The sequence below is a fragment of the Echinops telfairi genome, unplaced genomic scaffold (genome assembly GCF_000313985.2).
Source record: "Echinops telfairi isolate 266 unplaced genomic scaffold, ASM31398v2 ScPeMD7_18;HRSCAF=68, whole genome shotgun sequence".
NCBI lineage: Eukaryota > Metazoa > Chordata > Mammalia > Afrosoricida > Tenrecidae > Echinops > Echinops telfairi.
In genome coordinates, this window is record NW_022103915.1 from 97341764 (window position 1) to 97355785 (window position 14022).

At 55.5% G+C, this 14022-nt stretch overlaps 1 protein-coding gene across 6 annotated transcripts in view; it reads right to left on the reverse strand.

The window, feature by feature from the left end:
• The window catches only part of BMF (Bcl2 modifying factor), a 22610-nt gene extending 13830 nt beyond the window's left edge, over nt 1–8780 (reverse strand). For 3 of the 6 annotated variants that reach the window (XM_045288142.1, XM_045288144.1, XM_045288143.1), the window contains exons 1-2: nt 5837–6566; nt 4240–4400 (exon numbers count right to left, since the gene is read on the reverse strand). In XM_045288142.1, coding sequence (XP_045144077.1) covers nt 4240–4400; nt 5837–6359 — 684 coding nt within the window. In that variant the 5' untranslated portion in view covers nt 6360–6566. Of the gene's footprint in view, nt 1–4239; nt 4401–5836; nt 6567–6678; nt 6802–8248; nt 8377–8593; nt 8616–8733 lie in introns of those variants that run through there. The other 3 variants (XM_045288145.1, XM_045288147.1, XM_045288146.1) reach the window with 3 other exon arrangements.
• Nucleotides 8781–14022: the final 5242 nt, after the last annotated feature.

A 14022-nucleotide genomic window follows, 5' to 3' on the forward strand; every position in this document is an offset into this window, starting at 1 on the left:
CCCCCCCTACGGGCCACTCTCTGGTCCCAAGACCCTGTTCCAGATCTGAGGAGAAGGATGGTAGGCAGGTCTCCACAATATTCTTGTTGCTTCTTTCTGCTCTCTCAACCTAGCCCAAAATGATGGGGCGGGACCATCCTTGTCCAAGGGGGGATGAGTGAAACAGGAGCTCGGGGAGGCCACTCCGCTCAGGAAACGGCTCACGGGAAGCAAGGGGATGGGAAATGAAATGTCACTAGATAAGAACAAGTGTGGGAGCTGCTCAGACAAAAGGAATAGCAAGTGTGTGCCTGGAGTCCTGGGGTTGTGCACATAGTCCATGGCCCCGGCTGCTAGTCAAAGGCTAGCAGTTCAAGTCTACTGGGCAGAGTCTTGGAAGAAAGGCCTGGTGAAGAATCTGGGGACAACCTAAGATCAGTTGGTGTAACATAGTGCACGGAGACAATGTTCGACAGACACTCGACTGTGCGTCATAACAACTGTGGCCTTAAGAGCTCATGAACAGCCATTTAAGGTGCAGATGTTGGCTTCTTGTTTGAAGCCAAAACAAAAAAACGGATGTCAATCAAAAGGCATCAGGAAAAACACTTAGTCCAGTGGGTTACCAGAGGACGTGACTGTGGTCCTCTGTGGGCCTGAGGCCAGAAGAATTAGATGGTGCCCTGCTACCACTGCCAGTTTCTCTGAAAAGGATCACATTAGAACATCCAGGATAGAGCAGGAGAAAGATACGGGGGTGGGGAATATCCCAAATCCGAAAAGAAAGCAGGCTTATTGGCCAGATAAGGACTGGTGGAATCCCCAAGACTATGGCCTTGGTCACCCTTCACGTCTGGAATGGAACAGAACCCGTGTTAGAACAATCAAACATTTCAGATCAAAAGGGCAGCACTTACACTCCAGGGCAACGTGCAGCGGGCGAGGAACGGAGGGGCAGGAAATGGGCAGTGCGGGAGGAAACAGAGGAAGTGGTGCTGCTCCAGGGGAGTGTGAGCCGGAGGGAAACACAATGCGTAGGAAGCTCCGAACGGGAAACTGATGGTCTGTTCTGCCAACTTTCACCTAATTCATGATACAATGTTAAAAAGGAAAAGGGGGGAAAGAAAGAAAGGAAAGCCCCTGGTCATCTACCACTTGTGAACACACTTTAGAGGGGTTCCCCCTAACCCACACAGGGCCGTCAGGAATCAGAGCAGCTCGGCCATTGGTTTACTATGTGCCTGGAATTTCCAAGTGTTCTCCCACTGGATTTTCACAATAAAGTTCTGCCTCCTTCCGCCTGTTCCTTAGAAAGGGCAGTCATGGGTGCCCTTAGAACAGTCTCCTGTCCCAATGGCATCGCCTTAGCTCCAATTTACAGAAGGAAACAGGCTCAATGAGGCCAAGGGATCTCCCGGTGGCTGATAGGCAAGGGATGGTATCTACTCTTCGGTCTTTTGGCTGCATCCAAACCCTAGAGACTTAATTCTTTCTTTCCTAAAGCCTAGAGACTTCATCCTACAGCACTTCCTTTCCAGTCCTTCAGTGTCCCTAACTATGAAGATGAGGGAAATTAAAAACAAAACAAACACAAACCCACTGCCATGCAGCAGATTCCGACTCACAGCGACCCGACAGGACTGGGTAGAACTGCCCTTCCGGGTTTCCGAGATGGCAACTCTTTACGGAAGTAGAAAGCCTCACCCTTTCCCCATCGAAAGGCCGACAGTTTCAAACAGCTGACCTTGTGGTTAGCAGCCATGAAGATGAGGGCAGGGGATAGGAAAAGAAGATCAAGGATAAGCAAGGATGCAGGAGGGACAGCCGAGCTTTCTAGACAGGAAACAGCAGACCACCATCAGACCATAATCTACTTTTTGCAACCAGGTGCTAAAGGGGTCTCCTCAGTGGTTCCTTGGCTGGTAGCCATCACCCTGGCCCTGCCCAAAGTCTGAGCTCCCGCTGCAGGTCTGTGAGAAGTTCCTGAAGAGGAGTACAGAGAGCAGAGGACTCCCAGGAGCATTCTCAAGGAGAAGTGGGGCCTTGCTCTTTGTCATGGAAAATCTGAGAAAACAAGCTGTTTGAGCTCAGAAGGAAGGCCTTCTTAGCTGCCTCCTGCAACAGCAGGTGGAAAAAGTAGGCAGATGGCAGGAAGGTAGGGGGCACACCGGGAGCTCAGGAGCCAGTGTGCAGGTGGGATGCAGGGAGAGTGGAGCACAGCACCTCCTCTAGGGCTAAACAGCAAGACCTCAGGCTTAACTCGCCCTCTTGAAGTAGGGGAGATGAGGCCCAGGACCACAGAGTGGGGTCAGGCGGTTCCATCCTGAGCCAGGGCACAGCTGGGCAAGGGAGGCCACCCCGCCTCCCCGCAAGCCTGCAGGGACTCCCCAAAGGATAGGGGACATTCTGAGCTGTTGAGAGAGGGCAGAGCCACCACAGATGAAGAAAGCAGTCTGCTGCCTTAAAGACCCACAGTCAGCTCTGAGCTGCCTCCACCACAGACCTGCCTAAGTAGGATGGAGTGAATGGGCAGGAAGAAGCCCAAGAGAATGAAACCAAGAATTAGAGTGAGTCCACACAGGGGCTGAAGGGGAAAGTGGCAGCCAAGTCTCCACACAGCGCTCAGAGGAGGTCACAGGGCCCGGAGCTCTGGGCCAGAGGAGGCCAGGGTAACCCTTCTGTGTCAGCATAGGCTGTCCTCCCTTCCTGATCCCTAACTCACCAGGGAAGCCCACAGAGACCAGGGCTAGCCCGACTTCTTCCCGGCACACTTCCCTCTGGCCCCTTCGGCAGTAGCAATAACTACATTGAACCTCTGAAGGGTTCTTCTGAGCAATGTCAAAGTCAATGCCCATCCCACGTCCATGGCCATGGTTTGAGTTTGATTGTTATTGATGGGAAGTGTCATTGAGTCAGGTCCCCAACTCATGGTGACCCCGAGTACCACGGAAGGAGATGCCCCAGGGCCCACACCCTCCTCACGATTGGCTATGATCCATAGGGTTTCCATAGGCTGAAGTTTGGAATGGGGTCAGCAGGCCTTTCCTCCTTGTCTTAGTCAGAAAGCCCCGCGGAAACCTGTTCCACATCAGCGCAACGCTCAAGCCTCCAGCTACACACTAGTGGTGGGGCTGTGCATGAGGTAGACTGGTCAGGAATCGAACACGGGTCTCCCGCATGGAAGGCAAGATTTCTACCAAGGAACCACTGCTGGCCCCCATAACTCTCCTCCAGTCACCTGCATGACCTACCGAACCTGAGGGTCGGCTGGCCTGTGGGGACTTTGTCGCCGGATTTCCTGACAGACAGCTAGACGGACAGATGCACAACTCACTGGGAGAGGGTCACCAGCCTGGTTGGTAGTGGATGCATGGCCAGAGGGCATGCTTTTACTTCCAAAGTGGCTCTCCTACCAGGGATCCAGCTGTCCAGAAAGTTAGTGGGGCCTGGAGGGGAAGGGTTAAGTGGCTGGGGCAGGCGGACAGCAGCAGCAGCAGAGCCCGGCAGCCTCCAGTCAGTGGCACGGCAGGCTCCCGCAGCACAGCACGAGCCTGCCAGCCGCCGCCTTTGTTGATGGGCTCTGCCACATGCTCGGCTGACATGAGATGCTCCGCCCTGGCGGGGCTGGTGCCAGGCTGCTGGCCAAACACCCGGCCAAGCGCCCGGCCGCCCGCTGGTCTGGAGGCTCTCCCAGAGGCACACTCTCCAGAGTCCAGGCCCCAGTCAGTTCCCAGAGACAGAGAGGAGCGGCCTCCCCAGCTGGAAAGTGTCAGGTTACAACTGGTTCCACCACTTTTCCCATTCAGGCCTCATCCCTCCACTGGGCTACCCACTTCCCACCCAGTTGCGAACCTGGCACACCCCACCCCACACTGTCTGGTCTCTGCAGCACCCTTGGTGGTGGTGGTGGTGGTGGTTGAGGGGGAGGGTTCTGTGAGCGGGCAGACCTTAGAGAGAACCCCTCTGTCAGACTCCTGCACAGGAAGCCACCCCTTCCCAGCAAGCAGTCATGGCTCTCCCAGCATCCTGTTCTCCTGGTGCCTGAGCTAAGAATGGGCAGATGACCAACTTAGAGCTTAGATGTGAAGGCAGGCATGCTCAGCCAGCCGGGCCCATCCAGTGCCTGGGAATCACAAAATCCAAGGCCAACACTCTGGGATCCTATCCTGAGGCCTGGCAGAGATGAGTGGCTAATAAGAAGACATGTTCTCTCTATTTCCCTCCCACCCACCCATGCCCCCCGCCCCCCTGTGTCCCTACCCGCTGCACGTGAAGCCGGTGGAACTGGTCTGCAATGCAGCGAAGCTTCCGGGCCATCTGTACCTCCCCTCGATGTTGCCACCGCCCTTCAGGGGGCTGCTCCCCCAGGGGCAAGCCTGCAGGGAAGGTGGCAGGGAGAGGGAGCCGGTAGCCAGCGTTGCCTGCAAAAGACAGAGAGAGGGCCTGTATCTCAGCATTCTTCACAACTGCCCCATCCCCCCGCCTCACCCCATCCCCTCCCTTGGCCTGCACCCCTGGGCTGAGATGTGCCTGCTGCCCACCCGTGTCTCAACGTCGGTGCTGGGAGGGAAGAGCATGCTCCCGGTGCCCCCTCGGTTCAGTGGCAAAGGCCAGGGTACTGCTATGTCTGGATGACCTTGCCAGCCCGTGCCCTATTGACCAAGCTGAGCTTGACCACAGTCTGGCATGCCTGTAGCAGCTCCTTGGAACTCTCTGGAGGTAGCTCTCCAGGGCTCCTGCCTGGTTGTGCAGCGTGAGGGACAAAGAAAGAGACGACTCAAATTCATCCTCACTTTTCCCGTGCGGCAGCAGGACACCAGTCGCAGCTCCGGCAGCTCTGGGCAGCGGCACGCAAACCAGCAAGAGGAAAGTCCTCAGACTTGGGGAACAGAGACCGCTAGACCGGAGTCCAGCCCCACACTCACCGGGGCTGGCATCCGAGCGGCCACTAGGGGCGCCTCCCCGCCTGCCTCCCGTGCGTGTCCCAGCCCTCTGCAGTCTTGGCCAACTTTGTAGGCGCCTGCCACAATCATTTTGCCAGAACCTGCCCTTCGGAGCCGCTCCCTGAGGACTAACTGCAGTGTCTCCTCGCGCTGCGCCACCAGACAAAAGCAAAAGAGCCTCCCCTCCCCCAGAACCTTCTCCCCTGCCTCCAAGAGCCATCGTCTACATGAAGAAAACCGACCGTCTAGCCCTGCCCTTTCGCCAGAGGAGGGCACGTGTCTCATAAAACGAGTTATTTCAGCCCTCAGAGGGAGGGGGCTTGCCAGATTTAGCCTTGGAGGGAGCCTCTCTGCTGGCCCACAGCCGAGGCTGCCTGACTTCTATCTCCAGTTCCCCTTCCAAGCACAGAAAGTCCCAAGTGACAACTGGCCTGGCGGGGGGCGGGGGGGAGGGGGGGCACCTCTGCCTAAAGGAACCTTCCTTCCCAGACAGGGCTGGGTTTCCCCCTTCAGTGTCAACAGTCACAGAGTCCCAGCCTTCTCTTGGGCCAGGTCGGTGGCGATCAATAGGGAAGGCACATCGCTGTCCAAACCCCCAGAGGCTGGCCCACTCAACAGGGGCACCAGGTGGAGATGCTGAGACCCAGGGCCCCCTCTCCAGCTCTGGAAAACACCCCTGGACCCAGAACCCCTGGCAGAAAGGACCAAGGAACAGAAATAGGGGGTTGCTTTCTTGGAACCTGCGGCGCACAGGTGAGGAGCGACACCAAGCAGAGAGGCAGAAGGCACAAGTCAACGAACACAGCCGCTCACGTGGCTCAATTTGGGGAAGGAAATAGCGAAGGGCAGGTTTGGGGAGGGGAAATCCCACCCCCCAACCTCTATGGAAGAGTTCTGAGGCTAAGAACACTCACCATAAAAGAGTCGCTGGGGTTCCTCGGTCACCCCACAAGGCAGCATGACACCCTGGCTGGGGGAGGCTGGGCTGAGGGTCTGAGTGGCCTTGTCTTCCTGCTTGGTGGCTCGAAGCCCAGGGCCACAGCAATGTGTGAGAGGGAAGAACTGAAGCCGGCTGAGGGGGCAGTCCAGCTGGCTCTGGGCAAACAGGTCAGCAGAGAGCAAGCCCCCAGGCTGGGTCCCCGGCTCCCCATCCTCGAGTTGGAACACATCGTCCTCCAAGTCTTCCACGCACTGGGGCAGCTCCATCTCCCCTGTCAGTGAGCAAGGCAGACATCTGGGGCGCTGCCCCACCCAGGCCAGACCTGGGAGGGCACCCCTCCTCATTCGCTTCTTCCCTACTCCCCTTTCTTTTCGTCTGAGGGAGCTGGGCCAGGGACCGAAGACCCACCACCCTGGTGGTAGAGTTTGACTGACAGTGACACCTGCCCCCGTGTTCGGGGACTCATCACATCCCTTCCCTGGGCCACCTACAGCCATCCTCCTTTTGGCCAGTCAAGTTTGACTCTGGTTGGCCTAAGCAACAGCAAGGGTAGGATCCGCACTCAGGGCACCTGGCGAAATGTAAACAGGGCGAGACTCTGAGCTGCTGATGGAGGGCAAAGGGAAGGTAGAGGTGCTAGCACCTGGCTAACTAACTGTACACACAGTGCTCACAATACACAGAGAATCACACACCACCACCAAGCTCTCCTCTCAGCCTGAACTGAGCACTGGGTTTAGCAGCAGTAACAAAAGCCAGCAATCCTTCAGCAGCCAGGTTCCCTCCAAAGTGGCTAAGCCCCGCCCTGCTGCCCACCTACTCTCCACCCCCTGCTTGCTCAACACAACAAAACAGGCTCCGTGGTGTGGTAACAGCAGCGTGTCCTGGGGACAGGGAAGGGAGAAAGAAGGGTCATCCAGTTAGTCATGGCAGCCCTCTGGAGGAGAGCAGAGGTGACTGTGGACTGCAGGCTGGCCTGGAGAGCGGGGCTAGTCTCTGGCAAAGTGTCCAGCTACCCCCCAGCTCAGTCTACTCACTAGTTTTAGTGACTTCAAATTCCTGTCTCCACAGCCCACCATTCTTGCCAGTGCAGACCTGAGATTGGCACGACCTGCCCCCGAGAAGGAAGTGAAATCCAGCCCTCTGCATGTGACCTCACTTGCTGCCCGTGCCAGTCAGCTGGTTGATATGAGTTTCTTGGTGATGAAGAAGTTCCTCTTGCTCCACCTGATGGCCGGCCCTTGGAAGGCTGAACTTGGAGCATCCATTGTATGCTCCCAATGCACAGCCCCCCACCTCAAACACACACACCAGGAACCCTTTTGGGCCCCTGGGACCCGAAGCAGCAATTACCTCCCTGGTTAAGGATATGGAAAGACAGTTTGTAGTCATCAGACTCAATTTTGAGATTTCTGGAGACTCTGTCCTCCAGTCTCTAGCCTTTGAAGAGCTAGTCAAATGGTCTTAGGGTTGGTTAATCACCTAAAGGAATCTCAGGGTAATTTGGGAAACCTGGGTCACCCCAATGCAAGCTCTCATTGGGGTGCTTGCCTCCACCTTCCTGTCTTCTTTCTTGGAGAATGGGATGCTTACCAGTAAGGCAAAGTTCCCAAAAGAACTCCAGCTTACCAGCACCAGGAAACAAAGTTCCCCCTGAATGGACCAAGCAAGGCTGGTCCTGCCAGTCACCCAGCAGGGGTCCCTGCCCAGTGCCTTAACCTCCTCCCCATAAGCTAGTGAACCCAAGGATGACTACAACCTAAGAAGGAGCCCTCCAAAGGTCAGTCCCAAGCAGGAGTCATTGTCTGGTTTTCCTTTGACACCGGTCACCTCCCCCTCCTTCTGCATGGTGGCAAAGCCCTGGAGTGAGACCCCTGCCTGGGCAGACAGTGGGGGAGGTGCAGTGAGATGGTGTGGTTCTGCAAGCCCCAAGGATCCCTTCTACCCTCCACAGGTACTGCAGGTGGTCCTCCTGTGGTGGGAGACCCAGGAGAGCTAAGCAAGTTCAAGTTTAACGGTGACAGAGCTTACAACAGACTTGTGGCCTCTTCCCCTGGGCTGAAGTGGATGTCCAGACCCGTGTGTGGAGAGTACTTCCTGAGGCCACTGCCCACAGAATGAACTCAAACTTTCTGCTATGGAGTCGGTTGCGACTCTTGGAAGCCCTATAGGACAGGGGAGAACTGCTCCCGTGGCTTTCCGAGCCTGTAACTCTTGACAGGAGGCCATCACCGGAGAAGGCTTTATTCTTAGGCGAGGGGCGATTATGGACTCTGCAGCTCTAACAAGGATGGTGAACTTCACACGACTCCTCTAGCCCAGACCTGGCTAGAAGGGACACACACACACACACACACACACACACACACACACACACACAGCGGACCTGAGTGACTCCAGGAGAATGTCTCGGCCTCTGAGTCAAGATGCCAGGGCTCCGCGCCAGGGTCCAGCGTGACGAGCACTCGGGGGCTTGCCGCCCAGATTCGATTGGGAAGGAGGGAAAAAGCCCAGCTGTTAAGAAGAGGAGCCTTCAAACTCCGCAGGAAGACAGAGTGCCCCAAAACTCCCTGCTGTACCCCCAAAGTCAGACCCAGAGGCTGGGCCGTTCTTGGGCGCCCAGGTCCGCTCACCAGGACCCAACTCCACTAAGTCCCAAATACGATCCTCAAGATCCCCCACGGAGCAGCGCCCCCAGATGTGGATCTTGCATCCCGTTCCCGCACCCCACCTTCCAGTCCGTCTTGATCACCCCCCAAAAGTCCGCAGCACGACTTTCCCGGGCCCACACGCGCAGCGCGACTCCGCTCCCCGCTTCCCCGAGGAGGTGCGCCCCAACTCCGCAGCACCCGCAGCCGCCCGGGAGCTCACCGGGCAGTGGCGGGAGGCGGGAGGCGCGGGAAGGGGCGGCGGCTGCCGCAGCGGGCGCGGGCCGGCGCAGGAGGAGGCCAGTCGGCACCTCGCGGTATTGTTTCCAAAATACGCCCGCTTTGGGCGTCCAGCAAACAGCTGATGAGGCCCCGCCTCCCTGCGCGTCACACCAAAGGCTGACCAATGGGGAGTGAAGCCCCAAGTCCCGGGCTGGGCTGCTGCCAGGGACAGTCACGATTGTGCGAACCTCCCCTTGGAAACAATGCAAGGGGCCGAGCCAAATTCTGACCGCCACCAGAAGCGCAGTTGGAGAGCCTACCTCTGCACCGATTGCGTTCTAACGCGGGCTCCGGAAGCAACCGAGAGCCCCTGAGCCCTCTTCATTAAAGATGAGAAGGAGCGCCAAAGAGGTTTTCGTCTTTTCCTTCTTGGGCACGGGCTCTTCTCCGAGATAATTAAGTCCGGTTCAGAAAACAAGAGCAGGAGTGGGGCAGAGAGCTTCTGGAGGCGACTGGCGGCGATCTGTGGGTGCGAAGTGCGGGTCCCCGTGGATCGCGGTCTAGTGGCCAAGCGCCCTCCCTTCTGCGGGGCGAGTCAAAACAAAACTTAGCTCGGAGCAGTTCTAAACTGTTACTGACGCTGTTACCAATCCACGTGTAGATCGGAAACATCCAACTGTTCGATAGCGTGTTGTTGTTGTTTGACACAGTCGAGTAGGCTCCAACCCTAGCGACCCTACGCACAAGAGAACAAAACACTGCGGGGGTCCCGCGCCTAACTTAACAATAGTTCATATGCATGTGCCCATAGTTTCAGCCGCAGTGTCAATCCATCTCTTTGAGGGCCTTCCTCTGTTTTTGCTGCCCTTCCACTTTACCAAGCATGATGTCCTTTTCCAGAGACAAGACTTGGTAAATTACAAAATAAGGATCTGGCTGAAGAGAGGTGGAATCGTGGAAGCAAGGTCAGCAGACAGGCATCCTCCTTAGGGTGCACTAATAAGAGAACCGTGTCCTGGGGGCAAGAGAATGTATGGTGCACTTCACAAACATGTATTGACCACTTGCTTTTGGCCTGCTAACCAAAGCATTAACCGTTCAAACTCATCAGCCGCTGTACATCGGCTCTGATAAAGATTCGCAGCCTCAGAAAGCTAATGGAAGGTCATGAGTAGAAATGGACTGACGACGTGGGCTTTTAAAATCTTGTGCCAGGTACCTACCTGGACTAGGTGCCAAAACCCTGGTGTTCTCCCTAATGGAGTTTATAATCCACTTGGAGAGGTAGACCAGAAAATAATGGAAAGCAGCATAAACTGTGTTAATTCCAGGGATGAAGACCACTGGGGGAGGGGGATGTTGTTGAACCCAGAACCCTAGTGGTGTGGTGGTTATGAGTTGGGCTGCTAACTGCAAGGTCAGCATTTCAAAACCACCAGCCGCCTGGCAGGAGTTGGCATTGGTTCCATAGCAGTGAATTTTTAAGTGGGGTGCAAAGATTTTCAGAATGCAGACAGGGGATTCTTTTTCAGTGAGTGGGCTTTTGAGCAGGACCTTCAAGGTGGGAGCACATTTTTAATAAGCAAAACACTCCGTTGCTGTCAATTTTGACTCGAGACGACCCTGTGTGTATCAGTGTAGAATTGTCTCCCATAGGTTTTCTTTTCCTTCTTGTTTTGAGAAGACTTCTGATTGTGAATCGGCTGACCCCCATGGGATTTTCAGTGGATGGTTTTCCCAAAGCAAACCACCCACCCAGCCTTTCTTCCCAGGTGCCTCCAGGTAGACTTGAGTCTCCTACTTTTGGACTATAAACTGAGCATATTAACTGCACCTCCCTGGGTCTCCTGCATAAGGCAAACCAGATAAACACTCAGGCCTAGACCGAAGAGTGTGTCCCTGGCAGCAGAGGCAGGCTGGATGGTTGGGTTGTGAGCTGCACACTGAGATTTTGGAGGGGTGGCCACGGGCAGGCAAGGTTTAGGTCAGATTACAGGTCAACCTGAAGTGCCAGGTTGAGGAATCTATACTTTATTCAGGAGGCATTAATAGACTTTGAATGACTTCACCAAGCCCAAATTTTTAGGAATAGGTAAGCGAAGAGTCCAGCAATTAGTGAAAGCGAGCCAGTTCTACAGCAGGCTAGGTGAGCAATGCTGAGGTCTCAGCCTACTCGGGGACTGGTGACACTTTGACCATCACGTTGCTCTCTGGGTGGCAGACTCTGACAGATCTGGGTTAAGTGGGTCTGAGATCCTCAGCCCAGTGGAGCCTGGAGTCTCCTTTGTCCTACCCATTCTTTCCCTACAACCCTCAGAGGGCAGCTGAAAGGGCAAAGCAGACAGATTGGGGGCTGTGCTTGCTAGAGTAAGAAAGTGCTGTCAAGAAAGGTCAGAGAAGAGGGAAAAGGGAAAGAGGGAGGGTCAGGGTTGGCCAACAACCTGCCCTCTCCACCCCCTCCCCGGGAGTTGATAGGAGTCCAGCACAAGGTGCTTGAGCCAAAGGGAGGAATATTATTTTACCCAGAGGCTTGGCCAAGGGTAGTGTTAGAACTGGTCAGGGTGACCTTGAACTCATGCCACATATGGTGGGGAGATGAGGAGACCAAATTCAGCCTCCTTGTAGGAGTTTGGAGAGCCATCCACCATTTGCTAAGCGCACACATCCTGTCCTGCCCCCTCTCTTCTTTGATTCTTTTCTTCTGATTGGTGTTCTTCTTGGGCCATTGTCTCAAGCTGGCCAGTAGAACCTGGGGGCACTACTAAGGGTCAAGAGTGGAACTGAAGAATAAACATGATCCACATCTGTCCTCCAGGGCAACACAGGAACACCCTAACTCTACTGATCCACCCAAGCTCTGTTTGATCGAAACCTTGTTATTGTTTGGTGCCATCAGGTTGGTTCTGACTCACACTGCCCAGTCCCCCAAGGCAGAATTGGGTTTTCAAAGCAATGAAACAGCTAAACCTACTGCCAACCAGCTGAGCCTGACTCACAGTGACCCTCTAGGACAGAGTAGAACTGTTCAAAGGCTGACTGAGGTGGTCAATCCTGACCAGATGTAACTGCCCCATCTTTCTTCTGCAGAGCAGCTGGTGGGTTTGAACTGCCAACCTTTCCTGCAGCTGGTAGGTTATCACTTAATCCACTATACCAACTGGTAAAACTCACTGTCGTCAAGTTGCCGCTGACTCATAGTGACCCCCTAAGTGAGGTGAGAACTGATCCCTTTGGAGTTCAGCGACTGTGGCTGTTGACGGGAGTAGAAAGCCCCATCTTCCTCTGGAGGAGCAGCTGGTGGTCTCCTACTGCCGACCTTTCAGACTGTAGCCCAACCCAACGAGTCACTGCTACACCCCCAGGACTCATGGTCCAGGAGGGTTTTTACCTGGGACCCATCTGTGTCCTCACCACGCTCTCCAGGACCCTCTGCTTATCATCTGAGAACCCCTAAGTCTGGGCTAAATTGTCCTCTCTCTCGCTCACTCTCGCTCTTGCTCTTGCTCTCGCTCTGTCAGTAAGGCATGGCTTCATTGCATACAAGAAATTCCTAAAGGAGCCCATACCCTACAAAAGGTTCAGAATCACAATTCCAGGGGAAAGATGATCCATGGTGGCTGGGGGCAGCCGAGGCCAGCTCAGTGGGTCTGAGGAGCTTGCAAGATAGAGGGCCGCAGCCTCCAGTGACTTTGTTTGAAAGACCCCCTCTCCCACACCGGTGCCCTGGGGCTGATTCTGAAGAACACCCCATGCTGGCTTGGCCTCCTGCGCTCTCCACCTCTAAGGTCACAGAGCAGACCCAGCCTTTGGAGAGGAGCAAGGAGGAGATTGTCGGGGGATCAAGGGGTCAGGGAGGTCAGGAGCGGCAGTCTCCAGGTCTCATCACATCAAAGTAGACCCCTCCCTCAGTGCCCCTTCTCCCCGTCCTGCCACAGGGCAGACTCAGCAGTGCCCAGCCCTGCTGCGTGGGAGACCTGAACCTTTACCTTAGGAGCTGGCGTCCTTGGCTTTCCACCGGGCTCAGTGCAAATGCACATTGCAGCACCTGTGAGGTTGGAGCACTCTGCACCCCCCTTCCCACCCCCTTCCCCAATTTGCTTTCTCCTCCCTGACTGATGCCAGCTAGCTAGCTCTGGAAAGATGCTCCCCAGAGACCAGCCAAGTTGGTCTGAAGGGCATCTGCCCTGCCCAGAGGCTGAGAGAGAAGCGGACCTTCCCCTGCAACCTGGGAGGATGCAAAGAGTTAAGGGGAGCTTAACTCCAGCAGAAGAGAAAGCCCAGCTCCCTTAGAAAGTAGGGCGGCCAGCCGGGGAGCCCTCTCCATTGTTTCACCTTGCCGATAGGATTTCTCCAAGACAAGAGCGTGCTCTGAAATGGAGGTAACTGGATCACTGGGAAGGGAGGGTTATTTAAAAAAAAACACCCAGCTGACAGCCAAATAATAGGAATTACCCTGCAGGCCGCCTTGGGGTTACCAAGGTTTGTAACTCAATCCCCAGGGAGGGGTAGATTGGAAACTGATTTCTGAGTGAGGTGGGAGTCTTAGGGAGGGAGCCGCACTACTCTGCCCCCGAGGCTTTCTGCCACGTGGGATCCTGTCCCTAGGACAGACCAAGCACGTGAAGGACAGGGGTGCTCCTCCCCGATGGGCTCGCTCTGAGGGAGTGACTGGGTCTCTTCCTGCATCCTTCTTTCTCGAAGCAAATGGGTGGGGGAGGCCAAGGAGTAACAGGTCTCCTGAGTTGCACTGCGTGTGTCTGGGCACACAGACCACAATAGGCTTCTGCTAATGCGGTAAGCAAGTGGAGAGATGAAGTCCTACCTGCCAATCACTGGATCAGCAGGCTGCTAAGAGAAAAAGTCGATAAGAACGAGGAAGTCAGGGGCCCCGGCGGCCCAATGGTTAAGTGCTTAGCTCCTAACCGGAAGGTTGGAGGTTTGCTCCCAGCAGCAGCTCGGGGATTCCGACTCATAGCCACCCTATGCACCACAGGATGACACACCGCCCAGTCCTGCACCGTCCTCAAAGCTGCTCCTGTGCCAGGTGCCATCAGGGCAGCTCTGGTGTCCGTCCACCTCGTGAAGGCCCTACAGGCAGGTCGGTTGTGTGCGGTCAAGTCCCTGAGTCAGAATCGACTTAACCGCACTCAGCAACAAAGAGAACGTGCCGGAGGGGATCCAGAGATTGGGCGTTTAGGGAGCTACCGAGTACTAAGCCACCCCCCTAACACCCGAGAGAACCTAGAAGCTAATGTGCAAATTGATATTCAGTGTGAGTTCCGTTTGGGGG